Here is a 16,840-nt window from a genome sequence, read left to right as displayed (position 1 = left end):
TACACTGAAACCTACATTTACGTTACATCAATTTACACCAATTCTATTTACGTAGTTCCATTTACGTTTATGGAATTTTTGTTCATTTGAGACAACGCGGCATTCGTTTAGCACATTATTATAAATATTTTGTGTACTCGGAATATTGAAGCTTGTGCGAAACCCAAACGAATATCTTTAACAGTAACTACATCATTCGTGATGATATAAGATGTGTATTCTTGAACTCACGAATTCTTTGGAGTAGAGATATTCAGATTTATATAAAGGTAACCAATGATCAACGAGAGCTTTATCATTGATATTCAAACTCATACAGAATCAAACAACTATGATCTATTTTGAGTTCATTTAACGCTAATCTAAAGTCTTCCAAGTACTCATATGAATATTGGACTTCAGATCTACAAACGTGACCAGTCACCTATTTAACTTTGATGAATGGGGTTTGCACCCTAACGAGCTCAATCAAATGTGTCCTATCAAGTTTTGAGTTCCACAATTGTTTTCTTTTATCCAAAGCTTACTATGAGCATTGTATGAAATATACAAGCGTGATCAACGATCTCACGGAGGTCTATGAAGTTTCATACGCGTACAAACTCAAACAAACATCATCGATCAAATTTTGAGTCAAATGATTTCGACTCAACAAACGTAACAGTGTTCTCTTAAAAATACGGTTAACTCTCCCTTACTCGGTATTGAAAAAACACCATCGAGTTAGGGAGGTTTTGAGTTACAGAACACAAAACCAGTACAACTGCGATCCAAGGGACCATCGAGGTAGCCATGAAAACCAACTTTTACTATGGTTCTCTAACTCGATATCGAGATACGGAATATCGAGTAAGGGAGAGTTAACTGTAATTTAAAAGGTTTACTCTGGACTCATGGAGTTACGAAAGATCAAGTTTAGGTTTCAGATTATTATTGAACTACTTTCAGTAAAGAGCTTCAGATCTAAAAACATAATTTGGTGATATCTTGAAGGTTAACGGTTATTGTTTAACGGGGATTGTACCCGAAAAGCCGTAATAAAATATATCCCACTAATATTTAAATCCAACATCTGTATAATATTATCCACGAATTGTGATCAACACTTCGGATCTACATATGTTATCATTAGGAACAATGGAAATTCACGATTTCGTGGAAGCCGTGGTAAATTTATATGAAAATTGCCATGAATTCCATTTTTTTGCTTATAAAAATGTTTAATTCATACTGAAGTCGAAGTTCAAAAAAATAAAACAAAATATTACCATTTAGTCACAGACAAACAGACGTAACAGCTAAAAATTTCGATTAGAAACATAGTCACGCTGTTTAGCCAACTGAGAACTAGACGGTGGTAGTGCGTAAACATTAAGCTCAAACGAAGGCGATACGATCACTACGAGTGAGTCCTTGGCTACTACTAAATATCATAATTGAGCGTCATTTTGCTAAACAATAAAAATAATTCAATTGTTACATATGTTTGTCTGTTGTATATTTTTATTTGGGCGTATTTTTATTTGCTATTCTCGTTTAAAATTGTGTATAACCATTCTGGTATTAAATTTATTATCTTAATTTGAAAAATCAAAATATATATTAAATTTAATTCAGCGAAATTTCACTGAAAGTGTGTATTTTTAGGTAGAATATTGCCGAAAATGTGGGACCGCGAAAAAGCCGCGAAATTTGAAATTTATTGCCTTGGTCAAACGCGAAATTTCAAAAATTTTGTCGCGGATTTCCATTGTCCCTAGTTATTATTCACTCAAGGGTTCTTAACCCCTCTACTAGCAGCTTAATTTTATACCGCAACAAAATATTCAAATCACGATAACTTTTTTGTTTTTCAATATTTTTGCACCATTTTTTCACAAGTTCTCAAAAAACTCTTCTAGTTTTAGATTCTGAGTCGTTATTGATCATTGGTCATCTGGATTCCGAGATATTCCAAAATTTCTTAGGGAAACGACGTAGCGTAGCCATAACCCAAGTAAATTTCTCAGCCTACAGAATTTTTATCGTACTCGAATATAAACCCTTCGGAACAATACTTTATTGAGAGTATGTTGTAAAAAAAACAATGCAATTTAGTGTAGCCATCTTTGAGTAATTAACATTTAGATTTCTGGTGCTGTAGGACATTTCCCAGAAAGTCAAACCCCAGAACGACATTCCCCAGAATGGGACATTCCCCAGAATGGGACATTTCCCAGAATAGGACATTCCCCAGAATCATTTTTATTCATTTTCAAGGTACGAAAAAAAGGTAAATTTGCTCTTTAATGAATGTTTGAATCATCTGAGCAGAATCTCAAATAGAGAAACTTAAAACAAGATGGAGTACCGTGTACCTTTTAATTCCGCTCCTAAATGCTTATCTTTGACAGATACGCGTATTTCGACTACCACTTGCAGTCTTCTTCAGTGTCAGTTACTCGTATCCACTAATTTGGAATGTTAACGATCATTAAGCAAGTACGTGAGGATGTGCACCATATAAATACTACTTTTTTTTTCTATTTCACACATCTGGGTCATTATATAATAATTATTAAAGGTTCAAGAAGCTTGATTAGGATTTAATTCTTTGCTCCATTAGATAAAGCAATGAGCAATGCAATCCAGTATCATTTGATTTCAACAAGGATATGACGACTACGGAAAATGTATGTGTCTGTTATATTTATATGGGCTGGTTGGTCCAATAAACTCTTAGCAGTAAATGTTGGAATGTAAACCCAAAAAAATGCCAAATATTCAAGCTATATCAAAAAATAATTCAGGGGTGAATCATTCATCATTTGAAAACGGCCTCTTTCTAAACTTTTCTTGCACTTCAAGACCCATATAAACGCGTCCCTGATCCATCCAAAAAAATTTTTTTTGTCGAACAGTGTAATTACACAAGAGAAGTCCGCCTCTCTTTTATATAGTTCTCTAGAACGTAAAGGCTACAAAATATCAAAGCCTGTGTGCACTAGGGTGATTGATCAGGCTACAAAAATCTTAAATTACATCCTCCAAATTTGTTTAGCTTTTGGAGGTCCAAAACTCTAAGAAGGGGTTACGCGAGTTTGAGTTGACGGACTCCACTCTAATTTTCAGAGTAGCTTCTGGGAATCCAAATGAATCAATTTGGGGTGTAACTAATATGAGATTATTTAAAAATGGATTTTTTCCATTTGGACTATTCTAGTGATAGTATTATCGTATTGTATTAATTCCAGTTTAGTGCTGTTATAGGGAAAAATCTCTAGTTTTCACCCTACAAGAGTTTTACCAATTTTCGGATTTTTATACAAAGTAAGCATAAAATCGTCTGGATGGGTCGAAAACCAATGCTAGTTGGAAAATTGATGCTCTTCCCCTGTACTTTCGGTGTCCATTTACCTAGGTTTTGGCAGTCTTATATTTTTTTTTCTAGGGAATGTCCCATTCTGGGGTATGTCATTCTGGGGAATGTCATTATGGAGAATAGGTTTCTGGGAAATGTCATACAATCGTTTCTGGTACCACTCTGGCTAAATATTTTAGTTCTTTATAAAGCCAGCATGGACCAGAAACCTAATTTAAACGCCATATCAAAATTTTTAGATATCTCGTAATTTTCGGATATACTTAACTGATTTGTATATTTTGTTCAAAGTATGTTTTTGTTTTATGTTTTTGATTAATTGACCAAAAACCAAATGGCCACCGAAAAATTCTATTTGAAAAATGTCGATCCCACGGAACATCGGAATATCTTCAAAACCAGATCACAAATGATTAATATCGACACGGATTCCTAAACTAGAAGATTTTTGAGGACTTGTGAAAAAATGGTGCAAAAATATTGAGAAACAAAAAAATTATCGCAATTTGAATATTTGTTTTGCGGTAATAAAATGAAGCTGCTGGAAGAGGGGTTAAATAAGGTTCATATTCAAGCAGACTCAAACAAACATAATCTACAATGTCTCCACAATAAGGAATCATTTTATGCTTTGCGCAAATTTGAATAATTATAGAAAACGAAACAAATAATATATTTCACTGCATTAAACGCCAAATGGTAAAGTTAGCTTATAGTTACAGTTATTGCACATTATAATTATAATATTTATGTTGAGCAAAGTTGTTCAGATGTATGAAAGGTAAATGATGAATTGATTCAAATTTGTGCCATTAGGCATGAAAAATGCAATTTTGCTATCGTTTAAGCTCGACTTAAACTTGAAATATAGAGAAGAATTATCGATCTTCGACCAAGTTCAAGACATGTAAGACGTAGCTTGATTTTTAGCAGTCCTCGTGAACATACAATTCGTGTATTTGTATACTTTTGGAACATATTTAATTGGAGGGTAATGGCAGGTGGTGCAATAAAACAATGAATTCGGATGCCATGACTCGTAAATGCTTAACTCTCCGTCTAACAAAGCAGGATTTTGAAATAGAATGCAACATTGTGATTATATAACGGCATTATACGCGAAATAATCGACTACTGTAAAAATCGAGTTCTGTAACGAGTTGTTTACAACATTTTTTCGAATATAATAGTAGTTAACGCAACAAGTTGCGTAAACTACTATTACAAGCCTAGGCAAGCCTCGTGCTATTAAAATCGAGTTGTTTACAACAGAAGACAACCTGAGGGTATCAGTAATCATATCGGGATGCACTCATCATTATTTCGCAATTTATTGTATGATGATTCTTAACGCAACTCAAAAGCGTTGCAAAAAAGTCATAACGCAAATGATTTCAGTTGCGTAATGACTATTCCATACCGCATTTTATTTTTGCAATTTCTCACCATAATAGCAAGTAATAGGCAGTTTCGCTTGAGCCTGAGAAATAAATGAATAAGTAAAAAAAATAGGCTGCTTTTCATCACGCCAATCTGTCATGGAACGGCCTACTTTCCTGCACTGAAGAATGTAGTGCGGGAATAGTCATTACGCAACTGAAACTTGTGCTGTAATGATTCATTACGCAACGCTTTCTCATTACGCAACTGTTTTGAGTTGCGTAATGAATCATAACATAACAATTTTTCAGAAATTATAAAATAATGGTGAATGCACTACGATAGAAATTCTGACACCCTCAAGTGGACTTCTACGAAATTGCAAAAAATTTTGTACGTAACGCATTGCATGGGTTTAAACTGATACGTATACGTATTGCCATTGGCGTAGCTAGGATTTTTTTCTGGAGGGGGCCTAGGGGGGGCCTAGCAAATACTTGTTTTACAGAAGTAATGTCAGTCGCAATAATCACGATTTTCACAAATTTGGTAGTTTATACCGATTTGTAATGATTTCATTCATTTATAATTTTGTCTCATTTCGTGGCATATCAGTGATATTTGTAAATTTCAATTATCGCTACGAAAAAGATTCACTCTTGTTGTAACCAGTCAAAAATCTTTAAAGATTTCTAGCAAAAAGCTCACAAGGATTGTCTTTTGTGTTTCTCCTTTGATTATTTCAGGAATTAAATCATGTGCTTTGAAGAGTTTCCTCTGAGAATTCCTACGGGAATTTATTCATGAATTATGTTCGCACTTTTCAGTGCTTTTTTCAAGAACTCCTTTACTAGTTTTCATTGAGTTCGTCCTGGGATTCCCAAAGAGAATCATTATCAGACTTTTTGATCTCATCAGATAATTTCTCGAAGAATCTCTATCGAACTGATTAAAAAATCGTTTGAAGAATTCCGCATTACAAATTATTTTAATACTTTCTCCTCGAAGGTCCTCTAGGTACACATTACATATAAATTCCAATTGTTAGTTTAAAGTATCCTCCTGTGTTCATAAATAATTTGTTTAGGATTTCTAAGGATTTCTCCAAAATATAGAACAAAAATATATAGGATTCTCTCCAAAAATGACTTCACAATCAACAAGCAAGGATTCATTCCACGAATTCTTCAGAGAGTTCGCCAACAGTTTTTCCAACTTTGCTTTTGAATTTCTTTCTAAGGTTTCTCTATAGAATTGTTTGAAGAAATCGTAGCAAAATTATCCAGACATCCTGCAAAAAATATTAATTGACTCTTCCAGGTGTTACTTTAAGGATTCCTAGCAATATTCCACAAAAATTTCCTGAGTAATTTAAAAGAATCTAATTGGGAAATTTTATTCATGATTACTCAGAGAAGCTCTCTGCAATAAATCTGTATTTTTTCGCAGATAATTATTTTTTTGATTTATCTAAAATCAAGGTGCAACATCTCTTCCGTGAAAATAATCAAAAATTCCCGAGTTATTTGTACAGAGATTTATTAGAGAATTATATTATTGTTTCTTGTAGATTCTTCTGAAAAATTACCAAAGATTCATTTTAGCATTTTCCAGAGCTTTTTTCATAAAAGCGCACTAACGATTCTTTTGGGATTTTAATTGAACATTTTTGTCACCAGATTCACTAAACACTTGCAATTCATTCTTAATCTTCAAAAAAAAATCTCCAGAAGTTCCATCAAATATTCTTTCAGGTTCTAGAAATAACTTTTTTTTTTGCGATTATAAATCTCAGGAATCTTCCATATAAAAGACATATAAAAATTTAAACACTCTCCATTTTTTGGGTCTAAAACTACTCCTGGAAAAACTTAATATTTTTTAGGGATTGCTTTATAAATTCCTCTATGAATCACTCCATATCAGATTTCTAAAGTAACGAAAGGTTTGAAATAACCTTGTTGATAAGTTATTGAATAATTGCAGCTTATACACAATTCGCAAAATATCACTGAATTCCTGTCGTAAAATTTAAGAATTTCTGAAACATGTTAACAATGTACCTCACAGAAAAGCTTAAGTGGTTCTTGTAGGATTTACTACATAAAATCGTGTTCTTTTTCGACGTCTTTTGTAATAGAAAATGGTCCATGTTAAAACGTATGAAATCTTTACTGAAAGTATTTGTAACTAGAATCTTATTTAGTATGAACTCTGAAGATTCATGATAGTATGGTGAACATATTGATGTAGAACCCATTTTTTCCTACCTCTAGAAATTCCAAACAAACTTTTTTGTAGGTTTGATTATTATTATTATCGACTATTTTGTAGTACTGTAGAAGTTTAACACGAAAATGTAAGATTCTAATTTAACCCTTTCTTTCCTACAGCTTTGTTTGACAATTTAACTATCAAAATGGCGTTTCAAAAAATAGTACTTGAACAAAAGTTTTCACAAACAAGCTATATTATTCAAAATCACAATAAATTTTTTTGTTTGTTTTTCAATAGTTACTTGATTGTTTTCCAATAGTTTGACCCTAAGGTCACTTATTCCGATGTTTGATAAGACAAATGAGCGAATAAATTTATTCCAATCATTATTGAGCTACTCGTACCAATTCGGTTTAGCTACCGTTCGTTGAAAATCGGTGGCACCTGTGCTACCTTGGGAAAGAGAGGGTTAAATCTTAGTGGAAACTTCTGCATTACTTTGAAATTTTGTTGAGGAATTCCAGATGGATTTTCAGGAATAAGAAACCATACGCATAAGAATTCTGTAATTTTTCACAATTTGTATAATTAGATTTAGATTCTTTAAAACCTTGCTTTTTGGAGTATGGAAAGATTTGTACGAGGTTCCTCAAAGCGGTTTGCGAAGGAAGAAGAAACATTAAAATGTTGAAGCAAGTCGAACAATACGTGGGCAATGGTACAATGAAAGATAATTTATAATATCTTCTCTACAGGTAAATTACAGGATAGTAAAATATTCTCTAATGAATTAACAAATAAAACAAACTTCTCGAGGTCCATCAGAATCTTCTTTATCCTTAAAAGCTATCCTTCCTTGATTTCTGGTTTTCCAGAATTCTGCCAGAAAGCCTCGAGAAATCACGCTTTCGTATCGCACAAAAATTCAAACCAAGAACCAATTTCTAACGAAGTGTTTTAAGGAAAATCAATAAAAATTTCTTTATGAATATCTTAATAAATTTTCCCCTTCCCAGTTATTTTGCTACAGACGCCTCTACCGCTATGCTTATTTCGAAAGCAAAATTTTCCTGGGGTTTTCAACAAATTTCCTTTAAAGATTCCAAGGTAAGAGACATTTTGAAAAAAATATTTTTACAATTCTTGAATGATTCGGGGATTTGAACCAAAATTTCCTGAAAAGAAAACATATAAAACTTTTTGACGCAATTTGTGAAATATTTTAGAAATATTTCTTAAAGACTTTTGATGAAATTTGCGGAAGAATTTGTAATAAAATTTTTGGAAAAACTATTTAAAGCAGTTCAAAGGAGAATTTCTAATAGAACTTTCAGCAAAATACCTCTGAATTAGATTTAACAGAATTTATGATTATCCGGGAACATTTTCCGAAACCAATTTGATAATAAAAAGTTGACATAGGAGTGGATGTCCACCAGGATGAATTCGCTTTGAAAGTATGAACAAGTCCCACAATATTATTTGACTAATTTCGAAAAAAATAGCAAAAGTTCTGAAGCTCCCCTTAAATATTCCTTGAGGTATTTGATTAAACTAAAACTTTATAATGCATATCAAAAAGCTTTTTGAAAAATTGTGCTACAAATTTGTTGAATATTAATCAAATAATTTTGGAAATAATAAGTTTTCTTGAATAATATCAAGCAATAAATTTATTCATGCAAAACTACTTAAAAAATTGAATCAAAATCAAAGAGAGCTAAGGTCACTATGGTCGATTTGGTTACATTTTTTTTCACGCCATGTTAAATTTCTACCATTCATTTGAAGAAAACTTGGCCATGCCGAAATTCCTTGAAAGTTAAGCCTTATTTTTCGACAAAAATTCCCGCTATGTATTGTCTGAGAATTCCTATAGTAACTTTGTCTATTCTTTCAATTATTTTTTTCGGACATTATACGAGTTGAAGTGAAATGGATTTCTTTAGTGGATTCTCATAAGGGTAATCATCATCACCACACACCTCGAGCAGGGTATCCTCCAAAAACATGAGAAATCAGAATGCAGTGCTGCTCTATGCTGAAACAGAATTAATTGGATTGTTCAGAAAAAAAAAACGAATTTTTGGGATCAAACTTCCATTTTTTTATACCACAATATTTTTGGTAATGGATTTGTCAGACAAGTTATGCTTACCGCATACAACATGAAGCTAGTTCTTATCAATCGATCGGATAAGCTTTCGGTTGTCGCGTGATTCACCAAAGTCAGAACCATCACGCTGATGCTGTATAAGACAAGCGAGGTTTTCTCGCTATAGTGTTCTACAACATAAAATAACGTAGCTACTGAAGAAATTTTTGTCAATAACAAGAGTCATGTACCTAGATTGATTCAGAAGATTTTGCTGCAAGTTAAATTGTTTGTTTGTCTTTTATTTTTTTAATTTTGTTACCATCAAAAATTCTGGGGGGGCCTGGATGGTTCTGGAGGGGGCCAGGCCCCCCTGGCCCCCCCTTTCCCTAGGCCAATGCGTATTGCATGGGTTTAAAGTGATATTCACAGATCGGAAGTCGTAATTTTCAACTCCAAAATGGCGTTAGACATCAATTTCCGTCGGTCCCTTTCCAAAAATTCGTCCCGATTCGACGGTTCCGTTCTAAAAATACTCCAATTGCGTGGGATTGCTAGTCCACAAACCGGAAGTTGCCATCTTGGATTCCAAAATGGCGTCGGACATCGATTTCCGTTATTCACTAGTCGTTCCCGTTCCAAAAATGCCCATATTGCATTGGTTTCAATTTATTTCCACAAACCGAATGTTGCCATCTTGGATTACAAGCCACTGTGTTTTATTTTCTCGATTCCATGCGCTTTTTGAATAGCGCCCAAACCATTGATTTTAGCGATATAGTTTGTTCGGAGAAGTTTCTTGGTATATTAAAGCGCAACTTTTGACGAAAAAAGTTTTGTGATCAATCCACCTAGCAGTGAGATAGAAAAACTATTTTTTCAAAACATTTAGATAGACATATGGTATCTTCGGCAAAGTTGTAGAATTGGCTATTTGAAACAACTTTGTCAAAGACACGATTTTTCTATCTCTTATACTTTTTGAGATATATGCCGTTGTATGTGAATGGCCCCTAAAAATCATAGTTTTTATCATAACTTTTTTTCAAGATTTTTAACATTTTTTGTGTTTTCTATAAAGTTGTTTGTCATGGAAAACCCGTGTTTTTGCTGAACATATCATCACCCTATCTTTTGAAGTAACAAAGTTATTCATAAATAACACTTTTAAGATGTTTAACAACTTTGTAGAAGATATTAGAAATGTTAAAAATCTTGTAAAAGAGTTACGAATTTTTTGACATGAAGTACATAAATTTGTATGGAAAAACTCATTTAAAATCATTTTTATTCATAACTTTTTACTTAAATTTTTAACATTTTTCATGTCTTCTACAAAGTTGTTAAACATCTTAAAACGCGTGGTTTTGCTGAACATCGCACCTCTCTATCTCTTAAAGTAAAAGAATTATCAGTAGAATTCGTTTTGATAAGGCTTATTTGTTTGATAGTAAAATTCCATGAAAGGCGCTTATAGACAACAGTTTTTATCAACTTCCGAAATGGTGATCCGATATGGTACTTTCATGATTTGTAAGAGTTGTCTGCGCCATTTTGCACCGAAGCCAGTTATAGAGGCCTAAACTACCCTTGAAAAAAAGAGTTATTTATGAATAACTTTGTTTCTTCAAAAGATAGGGTGATGATATGTTCAGCAAAAACACGGGTTTTTCCATGACAAACAACTTTGTAGAAAACACAAAAAATGTTGAAGATCTTGGAAAAAAGTTATGATAAAAAATATGATTTTTAGGGGTCATCCACATACAACGGCATATATCTCAAAAAGTATAAGAGATAGAAAAATCGTGTCTTCGACAAAGTTGTTTCAAATAGCCAATTCTACAACTTTGCCGAAGACACCATATGTCTATCAAAATGTTTTGAAAAAATAGTTTTTCTATCTCACTGCTAGGTGGATTGATCACAAAACTTTTTGCATCAAAAGATGCGCTTTAATACACCAAGAAACTTCTCCGATCAAACTACATCGCTAAAATCAATGGTTTGGGCGCTATTCGAAAAGCGCATGAAATCGAGAAAATAAAACACAGTACAAGCTGGCGTTGAACATCGATTTCCGTCATCTACTCGTTTGTCCCATTCTGGTAGGTAAAAAGAGCCAAATTGCGTACACTTTGAGCATCTTTTTCCAACACACTCCATCAGTATCGCACTTTGCGTAGGTAATCGCTTACACTTTTTCCCTACTGCTCGCCTTCTTTAATTTCGTGTTGGTACACTTTGCGCCTCTGTCTCCTCTTTATGCATTCTACTCTTAGCGCGCCTTTAATAATAACCTTTAAGGAGGCAGGATCCGTCATTGATTTCGGAATTTTTAAAAGCAGTTTCTTCGTTCAAAACCAAGAAAATTTACAGGAAAACGTGTTCACTGTATTATGTTCTCCAACCGAAACACAGTGAACACATTTTCATCGAATAATGTTTAGTTTTGAACAGAAAAACTGCTTTTGATGTTTCGATGATGAAGATGATTACGATGACGGAGCGTTGATCGTTAAGGGCCTTACATGAACCACGTACACAATTTTTGGCAATTTAAGTCATGCTTTAATTTTTTTTTTTGATAAGAATTTTAGGAACATGCTTTTGGAAATTCAATATTTTGTTCAGACTTCCTCCCTTCCTCAAGTATTTCACAAAAAATTCTCTTACTAATCCCAAGAATAGAATATTTCATTTGTTCAAGAAGTCCTTTGATTATGAACATTCTAATATACATCGTAAACAGTGATTTCTTGAAGTATTATGATTGAGATTACTCAAGCAAACTCAAATTAGCATAATCTCACTTGTTTTGAGTCAAACGAATATGTAAGGCTATCAAAGAATTCATCTGAATATAGGCCCTCAGATCTACAAGCGTAATAAGTTACCTGACGTTAACGAATAAGGTTTACACCCAACCAGGCTCTATGAAATATCTCATGTCAAGTTTTGAGTTCAGCAATTGCTTATCCAAAAACTACTTTGGATATAGTCCTTCTAATCTACAGGTGTAACCAAAAATCGCTCAAAACATTAGGAATGAGTTTCATACTAAAGCAGGACCTAAATGTACATGTAGATTTGTCGTTTATAATTCCTCTGGAAATAACTGGTAATGATTTTAGATTTAATGACCTGTAGTCTGAGGAGTGTTTGAATAACCTTGAACAGACGTTGTACTAAAATCTTGATAGAACATAACTAAGTGAGTCCCTATGAGTGTTAACTTCGTTCAAAATATCACTGGTTACTCTTGTAGATATAAAGTCCTATACTCAAAAGAATTCTTGTATAACCTTAAATGTTCGTGGAACTCAAAACTTGACAGAATGTTTTTTCATGAGCCTGTTTCCCATGAAGTTCGTGCTTGACTTGAACACCAAAGCATATCAGCATATGGCTTACATATAGATTTGCGAAAGCTTTGTTACACAATTTACAAAATTTCATGCAAACTAAATTTCTAGGACGGGAATTCCATTTACGTAATAATATCTTTAATAAACGGCCCCCTGACCCATTACGCAAATGTAGGTTTCAGTGTATCAGTTATGCGTTTTTGAAATCATGGAAATCTCCTGTATTTGAAAATAAGAAAATGGATTAAAATAAGAAATAATTGAATTGTATTCTCTCTTTGTATTTTCCACTCCACAAAACAGTTTAGGTGAGTGTAAATATTTCTCCCACGATGTCCTACTGCCCCCGAACGTCACTAATGGGGTGATGGTTCGCTGCAAAGGTAGCGTATCGCCCACCAGCAAGACTCGCAAATCGGTCTACACCAATGTGCATGCCTTTATTCGAGCCAAGCCGGCAGTACAGGAACGGCTAGAACGATTCCGTGACAGCTACAAACAACGACCGCTCAGTGTGCTGATGGTTGGAATCGATAGCATCTCGCGGCTGAATCTCATCCGAGCAATGCCCCACACCGCACAACACCTGTACGATACGGGGTGGTTCGAGCTGAAGGGCTACAACAAGGTGAGTTCAACGAAAGGATCTTCAACTTCAGATTATTTGATTCACTGTTCTACTCGTAGATCGATGACAATACGTTCCCGAACCTGATGGCGATCTTGACTGGGTACAACAGCACTTTGGCTTACGATAAGTGTAATCCGCGTAAAGTAGGTCAATTGGAGACATGCCCGTTCGTGTGGAACATGTTCACCAACAGCGGATACGTAACGGCCTACGCGGAAGATGAGGCCAGTATCAACACGTTCAACTACCACAAGTACGGGTTCGTCAAACCTCCCACGGATTACTATCTAAGACCGATGGCACTGGCAGCGGAGAAAAATCTAGTGAAGAAGACCAAGAACTCTCTAACCATGTGTCTGGGCTATGAAACCTACGCAGACTTCATCTACAAATATGCGTTGGACTTTGCTACGTTCTACAAGGATGAGCCCAGCTTCGGACTCTTTTGGACCAACACGTTCAGTCACAACGACATCAGTGATCCATCGTCCATGGATCTACGAATTAGATACTACCTAGAACAGTTAGATGAGCGAGGTATTCTGAACAACAGTATGGTAATATTCTTTAGTGATCATGGGCTGCGTTTCGGGGCGGTTCGATCTCTGCTGACCGGATGGCTCGAAGAGCGACTTCCTTTCATGTTCATGTGGTTGCCGGAATGGTTCAAAGAACAGCACCCGGAAGCGGTCCAAGCACTGAAAATCAACCGAAATCGACTGACAAATCCCTATGATCTCCACGCAACGCTTAAGCATATCCTGGAGCTTTCGGAACGTGTCGACAACCTTCCGGCTCCTTTCAGTTGTCCAAACTGCCAGAGCATATTCCAGGAAATGCCCTGGAACCGTTCCTGCGAGGAAACGTCCATCGCACCGCACTGGTGCACCTGTTCAAACTTCGAAAAGATCGACAAAAGCTCCAAAATCGTTCACGAGGTGCTGAGCTATGTGATCGACTCGATCAACAAGGATCTGGAGGATCATCAGAAAAATTTAACCAAGAAACTTTGTGCCAAGATTCAGCTGAAATCGATCTCGCTGGCCAAGGTGGCCAGATATCCGGACGCTGCCGAACCGCACACGGACTATCTGTTGATATTCGATGCCAAGCCCGGTTCGGGCAAGTTCGAAACGACGGTCCGCCATTACACGAACCGGGACCAGCTCAAAAACCCGTTCGAGGTTACCGGATCGATCAGCCGGCTGAATGAGTACGCTAGTCAGAGCGAATGTATGCACGTGGATTACCTGAGAAAGTATTGCTATTGTTTGCGAAGGAAGGGTGGGTAGATTGGGTGGTGTGGGAGGGGCGGTGGATTAATATGTAAAGTTATTGTGACAATAAGTGTGTAAAGTTGTTTAAGGCAATCAAAAGTAATGCCTAGCGCACAGATCTTAAGTTTAGCAAAACTCTCTTGAATCTTATTAAATTGTTTTTTTTTTTTTCACAAATAAAATTCACTTTTCTTTTATCAATTTTGTGTAATTTTTAAATTCGTTTTAAAATTTTGATCGCCAGTAGAACATTATGAAATAAGTAATATGTAGCTTTTATATCCTAATGCCCATTCATGTGATTAATATAAAACTGGGTTTGAAAAAATACCTAACCGTTGAAAATTCCTGCCATTCAATTCATAAATCAAGTTTTTTTGTAATCTTAAACTGTTGTGTTACAATTATATAATTCTTTTCGCTTTTGGAACATTATTGGGCTAACGTTGCAATACTTGAGGATCATTCTCATTATTGAGGCCAAGAAAGGGTCAAATATAATGTTCAACTAAAATTCAGGTTTATCCTTTGACGACAAATTTTCAAGTATTTTTATGCCGAAACTGAAACTTTTACAAATTAAGGTTTGGAATTTGTATACTCTTTTATTCATTTTCCATTTCTTTCGAATTGACAAATTCGAAACTCAATTCTCGTACTCATTTCAAGATAATATTATTATTATTATTGTCTTTATTGGCGAGACTTTCAGCCCTTGGCTGGTTCGTCTCATGAAAATGGTGTTTCAAGATAATAACAAAATACAGTTTAATCCAAAATGTCCGAACTTGTCAAAGTGAATCTCAAGCTATATTTAAAAATTTAACAAAATTTCATGTGTTGTTCAAATTTACATCTTCTAAACCATTACACGAAGCCACAAATCAACCCAAATTTGAAAAATTTTGACGCAATTCGGCTCTTCCGTGGGATAACCCAATTAGGGTTAAATGATATATACCTATCATTAGGTTGTTTTCATCTGACAGCGGCAAAAAAAAACAACCCAGTGCAAAAAAAAATCTACCCAGTGTTAGCTTTTGAAGTCTCCATGATGGGTTAAAACAATTTAACATTAGGTAAACTCGAAAAAACCCAAATTTGGCTTATTCCATTGAACTCCAACGCTGTGTCGGTGCGTCTCTCTTTGTTTTTTACAACAATGCTGTTAATATTTTAAATGCAAAGAAAAAGAAAATTTTATTTGAGTCATCAAACTTTATTGTTGATTCGTCTTACCAGCAAAAATTTTTAATTCAAAGAACAAGCTCATTTATTTCTATAAACAATGTCGTTTATTCTGAAAATGCAGAAAAATAACAGCTGAAGCAATAGCAGCAGGAGATATTGTCGAAACAAAAATTCTGATTTATTGAACCAACAAAGTTTTTGAATTGATTTAACAAAAGCACGTGCTTCGAAACAAAAATTTATATATGTTATTTTCATGATATGCATTTTTTTATGAATTCAACAAAGAAAACAGAATTCATTTTTAGCTTTACTCATGTTATATTAATCTGTTTGCATAAGTTATTACAAAAGCACAGAAAGTTAAACCTTTTTAGAATGTAATTGCCTATAAGCATCTGTTTTTTATTTCGTCTAAGGTTCGCGTAATTTTTATTTGATAAACGCAAAATGACGATTGTTTTTATTCAATCATTCAAGATTGTTGACTCCATGAACCAAAATTTAAAAAAAAAACCTTGAAGCTAAACACGAACCGCAATATTGTATTCTACTTTAAATTTTGTTGCTTCAAATATAAGGCTTTATTGAAACTAACAAATAAATGGATTAATTCAATACGTTCAAAACATGTTGATTCTAATAACAGTGATTTTTTAATCAACTCTACAATATTGTTCTGCGAGTGCAACTTGCAATAATTTTTTATTGATTTTGTTTAGCAATTTTTAAAGAACTAGCTAGTGAATTCATTTGAGACATAATTACCGCAGTTTTCAAAAAGTTTTCCGTAAAAAAAATCTAGGATACCTCCAAGATTTTTGGAAAGAAATTAATGGTGAAATCACTTAAAATTTCCTGACAGTAAAGCAAAAAATCATAGAAAAAAGATGCATGTATGAATTTTAATTTCCAGCGTATATCCTGCTATGTAGCAATTTCATGAAAAAACGATCTAGTGGGTCACCGAATTCCGTGAAAATTTGCTATTTTGTTCCTTATCCAAAAAGAAGGATACACGTGTTTTTGGATTTTTTTTTATTAAAGTTACCATTTCCGAAATAGAATGGCCAGAAAAATCGCGATCTTGCAAAAATTTTATATTTATTTTTAATTATAACTTTTGACCGATTTTCAATTTTCTTGGACGAAATGAAAGCTAAAGATTTTAACTTTTCAAGAAAAATATAAAATTTCACAAAAAAAATATTTTTTTACATTAAAAATAATATCTATTTGAAGGCCTCGGGACGAAAGGGGCTAGTGCTGTTCTCATTTTTTCTTGAAAGTTCAGAAAATTTTACGTTTACCGTCAAATTT

General features: G+C 34.1%; 1 protein-coding gene across 2 annotated transcripts in view; it reads left to right on the top strand.

Annotated features, from left to right (window-relative positions):
* LOC5564096 overlaps positions 1–16,379 on the top strand; it is a 49,832-nt gene extending 33,453 nt beyond the window's left edge. For both annotated transcript variants that reach the window (XM_021840832.1, XM_021840833.1), the window contains exons 4-5: positions 12,725–13,049; positions 13,109–16,379. In XM_021840832.1, coding sequence (XP_021696524.1) covers positions 12,725–13,049; positions 13,109–14,344 — 1,561 coding nt within the window. In that variant the 3' untranslated portion in view covers positions 14,345–16,379. The remainder of the gene's footprint in view (positions 1–12,724; positions 13,050–13,108) is intronic.
* The last annotated feature ends 461 nt before the right edge of the window (positions 16,380–16,840 follow it).

This window comes from Aedes aegypti, chromosome 2 (genome assembly GCF_002204515.2).
Source record: "Aedes aegypti strain LVP_AGWG chromosome 2, AaegL5.0 Primary Assembly, whole genome shotgun sequence".
In the NCBI taxonomy this organism is placed as follows: Eukaryota; Metazoa; Arthropoda; class Insecta; order Diptera; family Culicidae; genus Aedes; species Aedes aegypti.
The sequence above is the reverse complement of the archived record's forward strand: the minus strand, read 5'-3'. Positions and strand labels throughout refer to the sequence as shown.